Source organism: Macrosteles quadrilineatus, unplaced genomic scaffold (genome assembly GCF_028750875.1).
Source record: "Macrosteles quadrilineatus isolate MER2022 unplaced genomic scaffold, UCM_ALF_1.0 Scaffold_4__1_contigs__length_99947679, whole genome shotgun sequence".
NCBI lineage: Eukaryota > Metazoa > Arthropoda > Insecta > Hemiptera > Cicadellidae > Macrosteles > Macrosteles quadrilineatus.
In genome coordinates, this window is record NW_026542597.1 from 34,130,872 (window position 1) to 34,144,002 (window position 13,131).

The 13,131-nt window shown below is 34.4% G+C and overlaps 1 protein-coding gene across 4 annotated transcripts in view; it reads left to right on the plus strand.

The window, feature by feature from the left end:
• The window catches only part of LOC128992220 (spectrin alpha chain, non-erythrocytic 1), a 125,654-nt gene extending 112,761 nt beyond the window's left edge, over positions 1-12,893 (plus strand). For 3 of the 4 annotated variants that reach the window (XM_054415690.1, XM_054415687.1, XM_054415688.1), the window contains 14 exons: positions 1,352-1,471; positions 1,631-1,813; positions 2,778-2,900; positions 3,546-3,634; positions 5,150-5,260; positions 6,958-7,043; positions 7,706-7,933; positions 8,942-9,080; positions 9,461-9,599; positions 10,205-10,430; positions 10,606-10,725; positions 10,952-11,056; positions 11,693-11,733; positions 11,929-12,893. In XM_054415690.1, the coding sequence (XP_054271665.1) occupies positions 1,352-1,471; positions 1,631-1,813; positions 2,778-2,900; positions 3,546-3,634; positions 5,150-5,260; positions 6,958-7,043; positions 7,706-7,933; positions 8,942-9,080; positions 9,461-9,599; positions 10,205-10,430; positions 10,606-10,725; positions 10,952-11,056; positions 11,693-11,733; positions 11,929-12,135 (1,917 nt within the window). In that variant the 3' untranslated portion in view covers positions 12,136-12,893. The remainder of the gene's footprint in view (positions 1-1,351; positions 1,472-1,630; positions 1,814-2,777; positions 2,901-3,545; positions 3,635-5,149; positions 5,261-6,957; positions 7,044-7,705; positions 7,934-8,941; positions 9,081-9,460; positions 9,600-10,204; positions 10,431-10,605; positions 10,726-10,951; positions 11,057-11,692; positions 11,734-11,928) is intronic. The other variant, XM_054415689.1, reaches the window with a different exon arrangement.
• The last annotated feature ends 238 nt before the right edge of the window (positions 12,894-13,131 follow it).

Sequence of the window (13,131 nt, forward strand, 5' to 3'; positions counted from 1 at the left end):
TGTATGAGAAGAGAAATCCCGTCTCGATCTCGTCTCGAAATTTTATGAGAAATAAAAAATCTCGTCTCGTCTCGTCTCGAACTAAAAATCCAATCTCGTCCATCCCTAAATATAAAATAATAAACTAGTGTTGTCATGGGGATTTTAGTTCTGCCAATCACCTGTTACATCACCTGCGATTATCCCAATACCGTGTTTTTTAGGTTATTATTGTACAAAAGTTAGAATAACTCCATTAGTACTATACTTATAGTATTCAAATTTTCACCAGACCTTCTTTATAAAGTAATAAGGGATTGTGTGTATAAAAACCCCTATAGCATTACATTTACTAAAAATATTTATGTTTACGCTTAATTTTTTAATTTTTTTTTAGCTTTTTTATATTTTGAATAAAAAGTGTCCTAAAAATCTTGTTTTTTTTAGTTACCATAACGATTATACACAGAATGACTCATTATTTAATCCTGAATCAGGAACTAAATAGAATATGTCATTCAGTTCAGTAGTTAAAAAGTTATTCTGGATTTATGCTAATGGTTTTTAGAAAGTACATAACATTTCAAGACCTATTTATTCTTTGTGTTCCCTCTCCAAACCTACTCGTTTGTAAGCTACATGATGCTGAACTTACAAATTTTTGAACAGGCTACAATTTTAATATAGTTAATTCAATAAACAAATTTTGTCTTTGTAACATTTAAACTAAAATACCGATTTCGCATTTATTTTGCTTTGCATGTCTGAACATGAATAGATACAGGATGTTGATGAGGTAAGGCTTTATGTTGTGACTGTATCTTAATGTAAATTATTAGTGGAAAAGGCCTTTTTATGTGTAATTAAGTCTCTCAACTCTAAACTCTTTTTACTGATATTTAAATCCAGCATTATGATTTTTAGCATAAATAAGTAAAAATATTGGTGGTAAATTCTTGATTTCTACGGGTTTGAGGTGTGTTTATAATATTGGCAGTGTTCTCATCTTCTTATCAGAAGATGAGAACACTGCCAATAGATGGTTTATGATACTACAACTTGTACTTTTAATAATTGTAAGTCGATAATAATTGTAATAATTGTGATCGAACTAAAGTCAACAAATAAAACCCTGGTAAGTCAGGTTAAATCATTACTGTGTTTTAGTACTGTAATTGTTTGTTACGAATTCTGATGTTTTGTTACAGTTTAAACGCATTGACAGCATTTATACATTGTAAAATCATATACTTTGTACAGTTAGCAAATAAAACTACTTTTATAAATTATGTTAACTGACCGTAACCATTCTTACCCTCTTGTGTTGTGTGTGTAAAAATAATCTCATCTAAAAAAATATTTTCTTTTCCAGGATCACTTCCTCAGCAATGAGATTCGGGAGAAAATAAGAGTTTTGGAGCAGAGGAAAAATGTATTAGATGACACGTGGGAAAAACGGAAAGTCATCTACGAACAGAACTTGGACACTCAGGTAAAAAAGTAATTTTGTTAAAAGTCTACAGATTTGCTCCCATTTTTAAATGTTCATTTGCAGTAAATTTTGGATAGTTATTACATCAACATCACATATATTAAATTACATCTAGGAATATGTCACCTTACAAGATTAATTAAAACACGTTTCTTGTAGATGTTCAAACGAGAAGCAGACCTTTTGGAGAACTGGATCGTGTCTCGGGAGCCGATCCTTCACGACGGCAAACTGGGAGAATCCATCCCTCAGGTCGAGGATCTACTGAGGAAACACGAGGACTTTGAGAAGACCATCCAGGCTCAAGAAGATAAGTTCCAGGCACTTAGGAGGATTACACTGGTAAGTCAATAGACTTGGAGCAGATAGATTGAAAGTTACTGAAATATGCAAGAAACCTCACCTTTCTTGGAACTTTGCTGTTGTGGGTTTTTGTCTTATAATGAGGTTCTCTTCTGTTCTGCGTATTCCCGGGTCTGGATCAAGTAAGCCTCTCCATCTTCTCCTGTCATTAACTTAGCCATATCCCACCGTACCTTCACTATGTCTCTCCAACTTCTTGTTGGTTATTTTTGTTCTCTATCTCTATGAACTTCATTTTCCTTGGAATTTAATTTTTTCGCTCTCTTCTTACATGTTCAAACCATCTTGATGTTGATTTCATTTCTACTTCTCTTTAGCTGTCTTCTACCTCTCTTTCATTTTCTTTGTTGCTAACTTAATCCACAGAAAACGTACTACTATAACCCAGAATGCCAACCGCATGGTAAAAAGCATTAAGTGTTTTGAGAGAGCTTTGCCTGTCAATCGTAGGCAGCGCCACCAGCATTGCTATGCTGAGTGCATGGCAACGCTGGTGGCGCTGCCTACGATTGACAGGCAAAGCTCTCTCAAAACACTTAATGCTTTTTACCATGCGGTTGGCATTCTGGGTTATAGTAGTATGTTTTCTGTGCTTAATCCCACCTGGTTTTACTTAGTAGCTCTTAAAATTACTATTCCTTCAGCTAATAATGATATTGTAACAAAATAATTTTGAGACTTATCAAAGTTGTACAAATAATTAACGCAAATTGTGTTAATTTTGGCAATTGCACTACAAAGAGAGATTCTACAAGAAGTGTGAGAAATTCTTCACAATTTAAACTTGTCCCAAAACAAATATATTATTTATGTTGTGGTTAAACCTTAGCTTTTCTTTTTCGACTACATTTTTTCCCAAAACTTTCGCTTTGCAAGTATGTCCTCAATAATTGTTTTGCTACTATCAACTGTGGTTTTGTAAACTGTGATTCTGTCCTGGCAGCTGGAGAAGGCGTTTCAAAAGCAGCGGGAGGCTGAGATGGCTGAGAGACAAGCGGAGAGAGAGAGACTCGAGAGGGAGAGACTGGAGGCTCGGAAGAGGAAGGAGGTCCAAAGGATAACTGATGTAAGTTGTGAAAATGACATGCATTAACTTGTCTCAAGGATCTGGTGTAAACAATGCATATAAGTAATAAGCATGAGCTGGTTTAAATTTATTTTGAAAAGTCCGTTTTTTCTTTGAGAAATTAAATCATCACTTTGATAAGGCTGAGAAACTCTAAGTTCTAAACAAGGCAAAATGAAGAAAACTGTAATCTTATTTGGAAAACTCTTCATTGGAAAAAAGCATAGGCAGTAAAAACGATTCAAATTAATCCCAACTATAAATTTTCCAAGCACTGTTGGATCTGAAGACATCTTCCTTTTAACTCCAACTTGGTTTATTTTAGTAAACGGCCCTAATTAAAGGAGCAATTTACTGTATCTAATGCTAGTAACAAAACCAAACCATTTCTAAATCAAACACTCTCATTAATGCTAAATAATGCTATCAAGACTACCTTACTCATAATCTCTAAGGTTTGTGATTTTTTTTTCTTTTTTTCACTCATTGTCAAATATAATTGGCTGGTGTCTGGTAAAAGCTCATTACAGTGCAGTAGTACGTAATGAAACCCCATCTGATTAAGGTGGTGGAAACAGCTGATTTCTGGACTAAATCCTTGAGTGGGAAGTTGTAGTGTGGCGTAAAATATAATTATTTGTACAGGAGCGGAGGAAGGAAGGTGAACGCAGGACAGGAACGCAAGTTAGGCCAGTCCCAGAACACAACGGAGGCTCCGAACTGGCTGACTCAAGGTAACTTAATTTTGTAACACCTTTGTAATCAGTCTTTGCTCTGGCGTAGTAACCTGCTTGGTTCTGCTTCCTAAAGTAATGTAAAAGACAGCTGATTCTGTCTATCGTTCTAACCTGTCTTTCAGATTGGTTGAGTTTTAAAATCCTTTATGGCTTTTAAACTATGCATGATCATATATTCCTGTGGTAGATTGTTGATACGCATAACTTTTTCTATGTAGTAAAATATTTATAAGATTTACTGAAATATTAGAATTTGTTTTTTCTAGCTCTACTAATTCTTTTTGCACAATGGAGTAACAAAAAATATGTATAATTTTGTTTCATATAAATTATTCTACTATTTATTAACTTTTCCTTTTTTTATTCATTCAATCATTTTTTCCGCAGAGATCCGGGAGCCGTACAAATTATGTGTACTTGTCCCCTGCAGTAGCGAGACTGCACTTTTGCATTTGGTCTTTTTTTATTTATTTGACAATATTTTTTTAGAAGCTAGTTCCTCCACTGAACTAAGATAAATGGCTGGCAACAGTAGGCATAGTTTGCACTTGTGCGGATGCATTGGGTTGTTCTCAGCTTTTTAGTTCTTTAGAATAAAAAGATGAATTAATCTTGATTCTTTTATAAAAAATTTAATGTGATCAGTGTATATCGTATATCGCTAAATATTTGTGTCAAAATTCTTATCTTTTCTACATTAATTAATTGTGCCAATTATTCCATTAAAGGATATTATATGATGAATTAAAATTGTAATAGCATTTTTAAATTTTTTTTTTTAATTACCTTGAGTAAATTAAATGTCAATCATCACATCAATGAAATCAGGACCGTTTAGCACATTTAAATTTTCATTGTAACAACAACCAAATGTTTATGTTGCAGTAGTCTTGATTAGCAGTAGGCAAATGTGGAATGTTAAAGCATGATTTGTGTTTTCACAGAATTAAATTCATAAACCAACATGAACTAACAAAACACGTATCATTGCACAAATGCGAGAACATGTGATGACAGTTAACGATAAAGTGGTTTTACAGGTTATTTTAGGCACAATGAACATCTCTTGTTTTCCCAAAATGTTGAATTCAACAGTGTGATATTGATCTATAAATGTAACCTAATATTCAGTGGGTCAGCTTTGTACAAAGTTTTTTTATCATAACTATTTTGTTTTCTAAATTTATCAAGTTTTAAAGCCTTATTTCATCTATTGTAATTATTATTACAAACGGTTTCAAGTCTACCTGAGCTCTAACTGTAATAATATAACATTTTTTGCACTCACTTTGATCCTGTCTAACCAAGGTTCAAGCAAATTCAGGGCAGATTGAATCCTTTTGAATACGAGCCAAATAAAACTCTTACATATGATGAGAAATACAGATCACCAGCTTTACTTGCATTGCATTGCTTTACTTGCATGAATTGGCCAATATTGTACTTGAAGCACGGTTCAGTAGTGTCTAGTTGCATGGTGCATGTTGACTAAGTAGTTTTGATGCATGATAGCTATGAGCCCCAACGGTTGGAGCCCCCAGTGCCGTTGGACAGGCCGCTGCCGCAGGGCTCCTACGGGCTGGCACGCTCTCGATCAGCTGTGGCCGACATGGAGGCGCTCAGGTATACAAGGCTTTGCTACGTCTAGAATCATTATATAGTTGTTTCACATAAAAAACACGCTTTTTATTGAGGTTGTTAAATAGAGCTCAAGAGCCTAGGTTTTCAGTATTTTTTGTAAGGATAGCATTATTACTTAAATGTGGAAGAGTCTTACAAATTGGCACAAGAAAGCCTTTCTTTCTTAGTTAAAAAACTATCTCTTCCTTAGTTGAAAATGTTAAGTGACAGTGAAATGTTATAATTTTGTTTGTATAATTTAAAGTGTTGTGTCTCTTGTGCCAGTTTGGACTCTTTCCCATTCAGGTAAGCCTGCTATCCTCATGCTTTTTGTATGAAACTTCAATCAATCAATTTCTTTATTGACATTTCTTTAAGAAATATGCCTACAATAGTGTCATATACATAGTTTGTAGTTTGAATTTTTGTCTTGCTTAACAATTTTGATCGAAAGATTCCTTCCCCATCCTCCTCCTATTGTCACTTGGTATGTATGTTAAGGTAGAAGAGACCCTAGAAAAAAGTTATCTTGGTCCAATTCAAAATTTCAAAATACCTGCTATTTTTTTTTTTTTTTTTTTTTTATAATATAATGATATAATATTTATTTATTTATTATTTATTTTCCAATAATCACATAACATCATATTCAATCATATTCCTCAAAATGAAGAGCTATCTGACTATTTTAGCCTCGTTCTATCTCATTTTACAACTAAAAATTCAATTGTGATATTTGGATATTTCTGCAATTTTTGATGGATCTTTTTGAACTTGGTGTCGTTTGGTGGAAAATTTTAAATGCTAAATAAAAGTGTTCCTGACATTATTTTCATAAAATCAGCCATTTTTCGCAATTTAAATGAAAAAAAACTGTCTCCATTTTAAAGTTTTAAATTGGTCCAAGATAACTTTTTTTCTAGAACGGGTCTATTCTACCTTAAGGGTGCGCTCTATCCTTGCCATTTTGTGTAAACGCAAGGGTCTGGAGCAACAGTGTTTCTGAAGGCTATACTTAACGTAGATCAAAGTTAGGGTGGCATTTTGAAGATGATTAAACTATCTAGATCGTTGTGGTTTCAATATGTTTAATATCGTACCAAGCCTGAAAATCTTTGAATGTAGTCATATAACAGCAACTTTAAACTGCTTTAACTCATTGCAGAATTATTACTGTAAAATTCTAAAACCAGGGTCGCATAGATTGTTCTTTGTTCTGTAAAAGCCCACTCATGGTTTTTTACTAGTATGTATGGGTAGTTTACAAAGGCAGTTGCCGTGAATGTCTGCAAGCGCTTCTCACGGCGCTGTTCAATGGCGCAACATAGTTACTGAAGCCCGAGCTGAGGTAGAACGCACCCTTAACATGCATACCAGGTTTCAGAGAGATCCGTAGGTACAATCCAAAAATAAGTTGTTCAAGTAAAATTACAAAATTGCCGTTATCTAGTTAACAAAGGGAGTTTTGGAATGGTTTCATTTTGATTTTCTCTTAGCTTTTACCCCTAGAACCATTTCCCGGAGTTTGACTGTTTACTTACATTTACATTTATTTAACACACTGTATAAGCAATTTGAACAAAATTTAAACCTTTACACTTCTTATGAAGTGTATTTGACCTTTATATTTTGTCCCATATTTTTATGCCCTACTATATTCCTGATACCAACGTAAACTGATCCGTCCCAATTGTGTTCAGGTTCTCCCAGGATAACGATACTGTCTCCAATCTGCAGAAGTCAAGCAGCATCTCATCCTTGTTGGGTGATCGTCTGGGCAGAAAAGGTAAATGTCATTTTGTATGCAATAACTTTGTTCAGTAACTGTACACAATAACTGTAACATTAATTGTGCAAAGTCTTAAAATAAATTGTTGGTAAAGTTTTACTTCTATATTTCTCCTCTAGAAAAATTGGTATCTTACAAACGAGGAAATATTTGGAATATTTGTTTTTGTTTTTTGTTATTGAAATCTAAGTAAACTCACTGTACATTTCACTAGCTGTAGATTAATTTCCATTCATTAATGTAACAAAATAATGTATACATTCAAACATATAACAAGATAAATCTTTTCTTTGTACATCACACAGACTATCTGAGTAGTCTGTAACCTGATTGAGTAAGTATTTTTAAACAATCCCTGTAACATCTTGTGTGGTAACTTTTAGAAGTCTTAAGTCTGTTAGTGACTCCTAGAATCCTTTTTTAACTATAACAGATATTTTGAATACTAAAATTACCAATACGTTTTAATTTTAAGCCAATTTTCATTTGTTATGAACATATTTTACTAATAAACATGACTTTGCACTTGAATTTCCAAAAAAAGGTCATTGACAAAAATGTGTTCTCAATTCATGTTCTTGAGACAATACATAAAAACATTTTAGATTTTTGCAATAGTTTGAACTTTTTGCAATTATCTTGTTATTTTCATCGTGCAGATGTTAAACGAGCTGAAAGCATGAAGGTGGATATGAAGAAGCCCAAGAGAACTCCGAGCTTCACGACGAGAAGACGGACTCAGAGTTTCCGCAAGCTGCAGAAGGGGGGCTTGGAGCAGATGGAAGCTTTGCCTCCGGTGGAGATACAGGGCGTTCTGGAACGCAAACACGAACTGCAGAGTGGAGGCAAGAAGGCGGCCGTGCGATCATGGAAGTCGTTCTATACCGGTGAGTCACTTTTGTGGATTTCTTCTGATTCTTGGGTGCTATTTTGCAATTTAGGACTTGATGATCGTTTAAAACTCTTTTTAATCCTTGATTTAGATAAAAATTTTCTAGCTGTGATTTTTTGTTTGAAAGTAGGCCCTTCTACAATAATTAAAAAGGAAAGTATTGATTAAACTGACACTGATTTGTCAAAATAAGTACAGCTTTAGAAATAATTAGTCCTTTAACATTACAACACATTATTGTATTGCTATTATTATTGTATTATTGTATTGCAAATCCTGTTTCCATCAAAGCATAAACCAATTCATAACTTGTATTCCAATTTGCAGTTTTAAAATGAATATTTTCATCAGTGAACAATGACCGTTTTTGTAATTTGTAACTGGTTATTGACAATGTCATGGACCAAACACTAAGTTTGGCTACTCTAATTACATGTGATGTATTAGTTTTGTCAAGTTATGGAAAAATTGGGTTGAAGTGGAAACAAACGTTTGTTAAGATTTGCTTGTCATTTTGGTTCTCTGGCCCTAAATTAAAGCTTATAAAACAAACATTTTATTTTACATAAGCTTAGCTTATGTAAAATAAAATGTTAAGCTTACATCGAAAGTGACCAACTATTATACGGGGTGACGAGAAAGTATGTTGAAAATTTCTCCATTGTCATACTTCAAGTCCATTGCTAGTAAAGATGCCTCCACATAGACTGGTTGAGTAGCAGAGTGTTTATAGTGCTCGTCTAACAGAAAATAATATTTTTAATGGTTTGAAACTGGACCCAGCTGTCCCTGATTGATGGGCTTTAAATAAATGATTCTGACTAATTTACACAGCTGATCTTAGTCAGTAACAAAGCTACACAGATCATCTCACACCATTCTACACTCATCCTTCAGTCATATTTGTGTTGAAATATGCCCCTAGGTGGCATCCCAATCTCAATGATTGTTATGGTAGTTGATAAAATTAGCTGTTTCATCAATCTCTGTGTTTGCATTACAGTACTCTGTGGTCAGCTGTTGTGCTTCTTCAAGGACAAGGATGACTTTGTATCCAGCAAGGCAGCCACGTCTCCTGTCATCATCTTCAAAGCCAAGTGTGAAAAGGCTGACGATTATGTCAAGAGAAAACATGTCTTCAGGTATTAAATCTTATTCAAGTAATCGGTATAAAAATTAATTATATGTAACTTATCTCAATGAATATCAATACACCTCATTGAGGTAGCCAAAGCTTTACCAGACGATTAAATGAGAGGTGTGATTAATTTAATTCCTAATGGCCGCTTTTGGCTAATGGTAAATGAAGTTATTTTGATTAAGTGTTTGTTGGAAATAATAGTGGTAACACGCACAATGTATTTTGTAAGTTGTTGAAAAAATCAACTAACATAGATTTAAGCTAACCTACTAGACAGAATTTAAAACACCAATATGGCTAAAGTATTCAAGTACAACAGCTGCTTACTCGAGAATGTTTATAAAAATTGTTTACAAAGTAACTTACCTGACTATGTTCCAGACTGTGCTGCACTGACGGATCGGAGTTCTTGTTTGCTGCGTCCAGTGAGGCGGAGATGGAGGATTGGGTCAACAAAGTCAGCTTCCACGCCAAATTGCCTCCCAGCCTACAGCTGCTCAGCTACGACGAGACTCACAAGGTACAACAGAATGTAGTAGGGGTGCCTGTTGATTTGGGGAAGAACCGATTTAATTATTTAAATTAGTGATTTAATTTGATTGTGTAATGGATACCAAAGAAATGCAGATTCGTAATTCTGTAATAACACCTTTTTTTACCTATTTAATACACCTCTTTCTGACTTTTTTTGTTATTTTAAAACCATTAACTGCCTATCATCATTAACTACTGGGGTATAGTAAAGGTCAGGGTGTCCTCAAAAAAATAAGTACTGTTACGTTATACATGTTAAGTAGGTGCATACGGCAAAACGGTCTCAGACCATTGATGTCTGGTTTACTAGTCCAAGACGCTATTAAAAAAAAAAAAACGTTACATAAATGATTCCCATGTGCACCTAAATAGTCTCAGTGGATGCAATTCCCTATCTAACATTCATGTGGTGACTTAGTGATTGGAGAAATGGATTGTTAAAGGGTTTAGAGGATCAAATCATAAGTAAAATGTATGATACATTTTTTGTGAGCCTCAATTTCGAGCAGTTATATCCATCATAGCAATATTAAGAAATGGCTGTACATATTAGAAATGACATCTTGATACATAGTTGTATTTGTGTTGCAGGGTTCGCCAGGCCAAGACCACCAGTTGCCGTTGTCTGCGCCGGCGGACGTCAGCTCAGACTCTAGCCGAGGGTCGACGCCAGAGGTGGCGCGCCGGCGCAGCTCAGCCACCCGTGTGCCAGTACCGGTGGTGCCGCCTCGCACGGCTCCCCCACCCATACCTGTCAGGACTTCTTCCACCGAGTCTGTGCCCTCTCAGCCACTACCCACACTGCGGCAACGGCCAGGTTAGTTTTTATAAATCCGAAATATTCGAATAACGTTAGAATCTTTGTTGGATTCGTTTTTACAGTAATTTTCTTCTAACATACGTGTTGATGACCGTAGCATTGACTTTACTGTAAATAAAAAGTATTATGTAGTATTAAGTTGATGATATATTTATGTTCTCGTCTGTTACAGATGTAGAACTCGCCCCGAGGCCGCAGTCATACCATCCTCAAAGTAATTCTCGACTCAGTAATTCTCACAATCAACACAACGGAGACTCTGAATGGTATCACAACTCTCACCCTCAACAAGGTAAATACTGAGTGGGTGCATTTAATCATGCAAGCTACAAATTATTAATTACTCTTTTCCACGATAATTTCTTACACCTGAAAAGACAAGCACAATTCAAGATTTTCACAGTGGCTTGTCTGTACATGATTGGAGTTTAGTTGGCATCTTTCAGTATATTGAAGTACACTGCGGAGCTGTCAATGGAATGGCAGCAAGTTTTGTTAACTGAAAGTTTGTTTTGCAGAGATGCCGCCGCCACTGCCAACGTCTGCGCCGCCTCTACGAGGAGTTCCTATCCAGCCCCAGAGGAACCCCTGGCCTGCAGACTCTAGCTATCGGCACGGCACCAGTGAGTAACTCAACTTGACCACTGATTGTAGAGTGTAGATCTTCGTTGGCACAATTCTGGACCATGGATAGAACTAGACATTTTATTCCTATGTTAAAAGTCGTAGCCAGTTTTAGAATAAAAATTAACATGGCTGAAAAATATTGCTTTGTATACAAAAATAGCTCATTTTCATTCAGCTAACCTCATCAGTAATTACCAACTTCACAGCTTCACTCAATAGTCAATGCTATTACCAATCATCGACACCTTATGGTTTTATTTGTCCCAGACATTACTTTTCCGTTGAAAAACATTCTTTGCCTGTTCTAATTAAACAAAATATTCCCGTTTCGCTCACCCGGAGCACTAATGTATAATTTTTATTACAAACAATTTTGTTCAAACAGCTAACTTTTAACTAAGTTCTGAATATGCTATGAAGACTTAACAACTAAAACTTAACTATTTAGAGTTATTATTCGCATTGTGATAATAAGTATTGATCACTACTCGCCACAAAAGTCCCATTTCAAAGGCTTGATAATGTTTTATAGGGTTACTTACATTGCTAGTAATAAAATTATAAAATATCCAATTGTTATAGTTCTTTGTTCTTATCTGTTTTTCCTCATAAAGGTTATGAATTTGTTTCAGTTTATGGAAATATTGGAGCTGGACAACCAAATAATAACCAGGTAGGCCTAATTAAATTATATTTTTACAATGTTGTTTATTCAAAACAAAAAACCTGTGCTGATTAACTCTTAGCTCAAGTCAAACTAAAAAGGGAGATTTGCATTGGTCTGCCCTTTGCAAATTATTCCAAAATATATTATATTTTTTTTTTGTCAAATGATGTATTCTAACAGAAATCTGATGGTTTTTTTTAGCCCAACATCAACATGAACGTAAACAGATCGTCCACATTGCCACCTTACGTTGCACCTCCGCCTGCGACGTTCGTTACCAACACAGATTCGAGGCGTCCGAGCGAGAGTTCTAGTGAAAACGAACAACAGTCAGCCGGCCCTCGTAAAGACAAGCGACAGAACGTCTTATCCTCATTATTTCGTAAAAAGAAGGCTACTAATCTATAGTAAAGGCCAACAACACTAGTTCTTGTTGGTATATTTTTGGATAAATTTTAAGGATAATTGTAAACTCCATGAATTTAATATTTTATTTTATTATGTGCCAGGTTATGGTATGTTAGGTAGTTAATTTATGTTTGCCAAATAATAAGAATTAAGGCTGATAAATTTGTATGTTAAATTTAATTGAAAACATTTTAAGGTAATTTTTAGGTCCTTTAAAAAAGAGTATATTTTTATTGCCTAGGCCTACGTATTTCCCTTAAGTCGTCTTAACAGTGTATATTTTTCTTATGTACCTTTGTAAATTTTCTCTTTTGAGTCAATTTATTGTAGTGTATTGTTTTTTCTTGTAGATATTTTCAAATGAGCTTAGTTTGATTTTTACAAGTAGACTTTTTTCTTTTAGACATTGTTATTGTTGCAGTTTTCTGGCTTTATAGTTTTATTTTATTAAGCTGTTTATATGTATTATAATTTTTGTTTTGTACAGATAAGTTAATTATATGTTACTGAAAACAATATAGTTATGGAAGAATTATCAAAAGCATAATGTATATGAGGATTATATACCTTAAATATATAACTGTTTATTTATATAAATATATTGCTTAGTTTATATGAATTTACTAAGTTACATAATTTCACGTCTATGTGACCAAGGAACTTCTTTTCTCAGTATTTTTATAGTGTGATTTTGTAAACTTGTCAGATACACTAAGGAATTATTTATAGGTTTATTAAATATATACATATTTTCTGTGCGCAGTTTTTATTTAATAATTTCCTTTTACATATTATGTAGTACACAAATTAGGGTTTCAACGTTTGACCCCGGCCAGTTAGCGTCAGGTTGACTTAATTGGCATTATGTGGATGGTAAAACATTATGTCAACCTTTAGAGAATAATCACTTGTCCTAACAGGTCAAGGAGGGCATTTTAACAAAATTTCTCGTCTAGGGTAGTTTTGTAATGGTTTTTCTTTTGAATTTCTAATTTT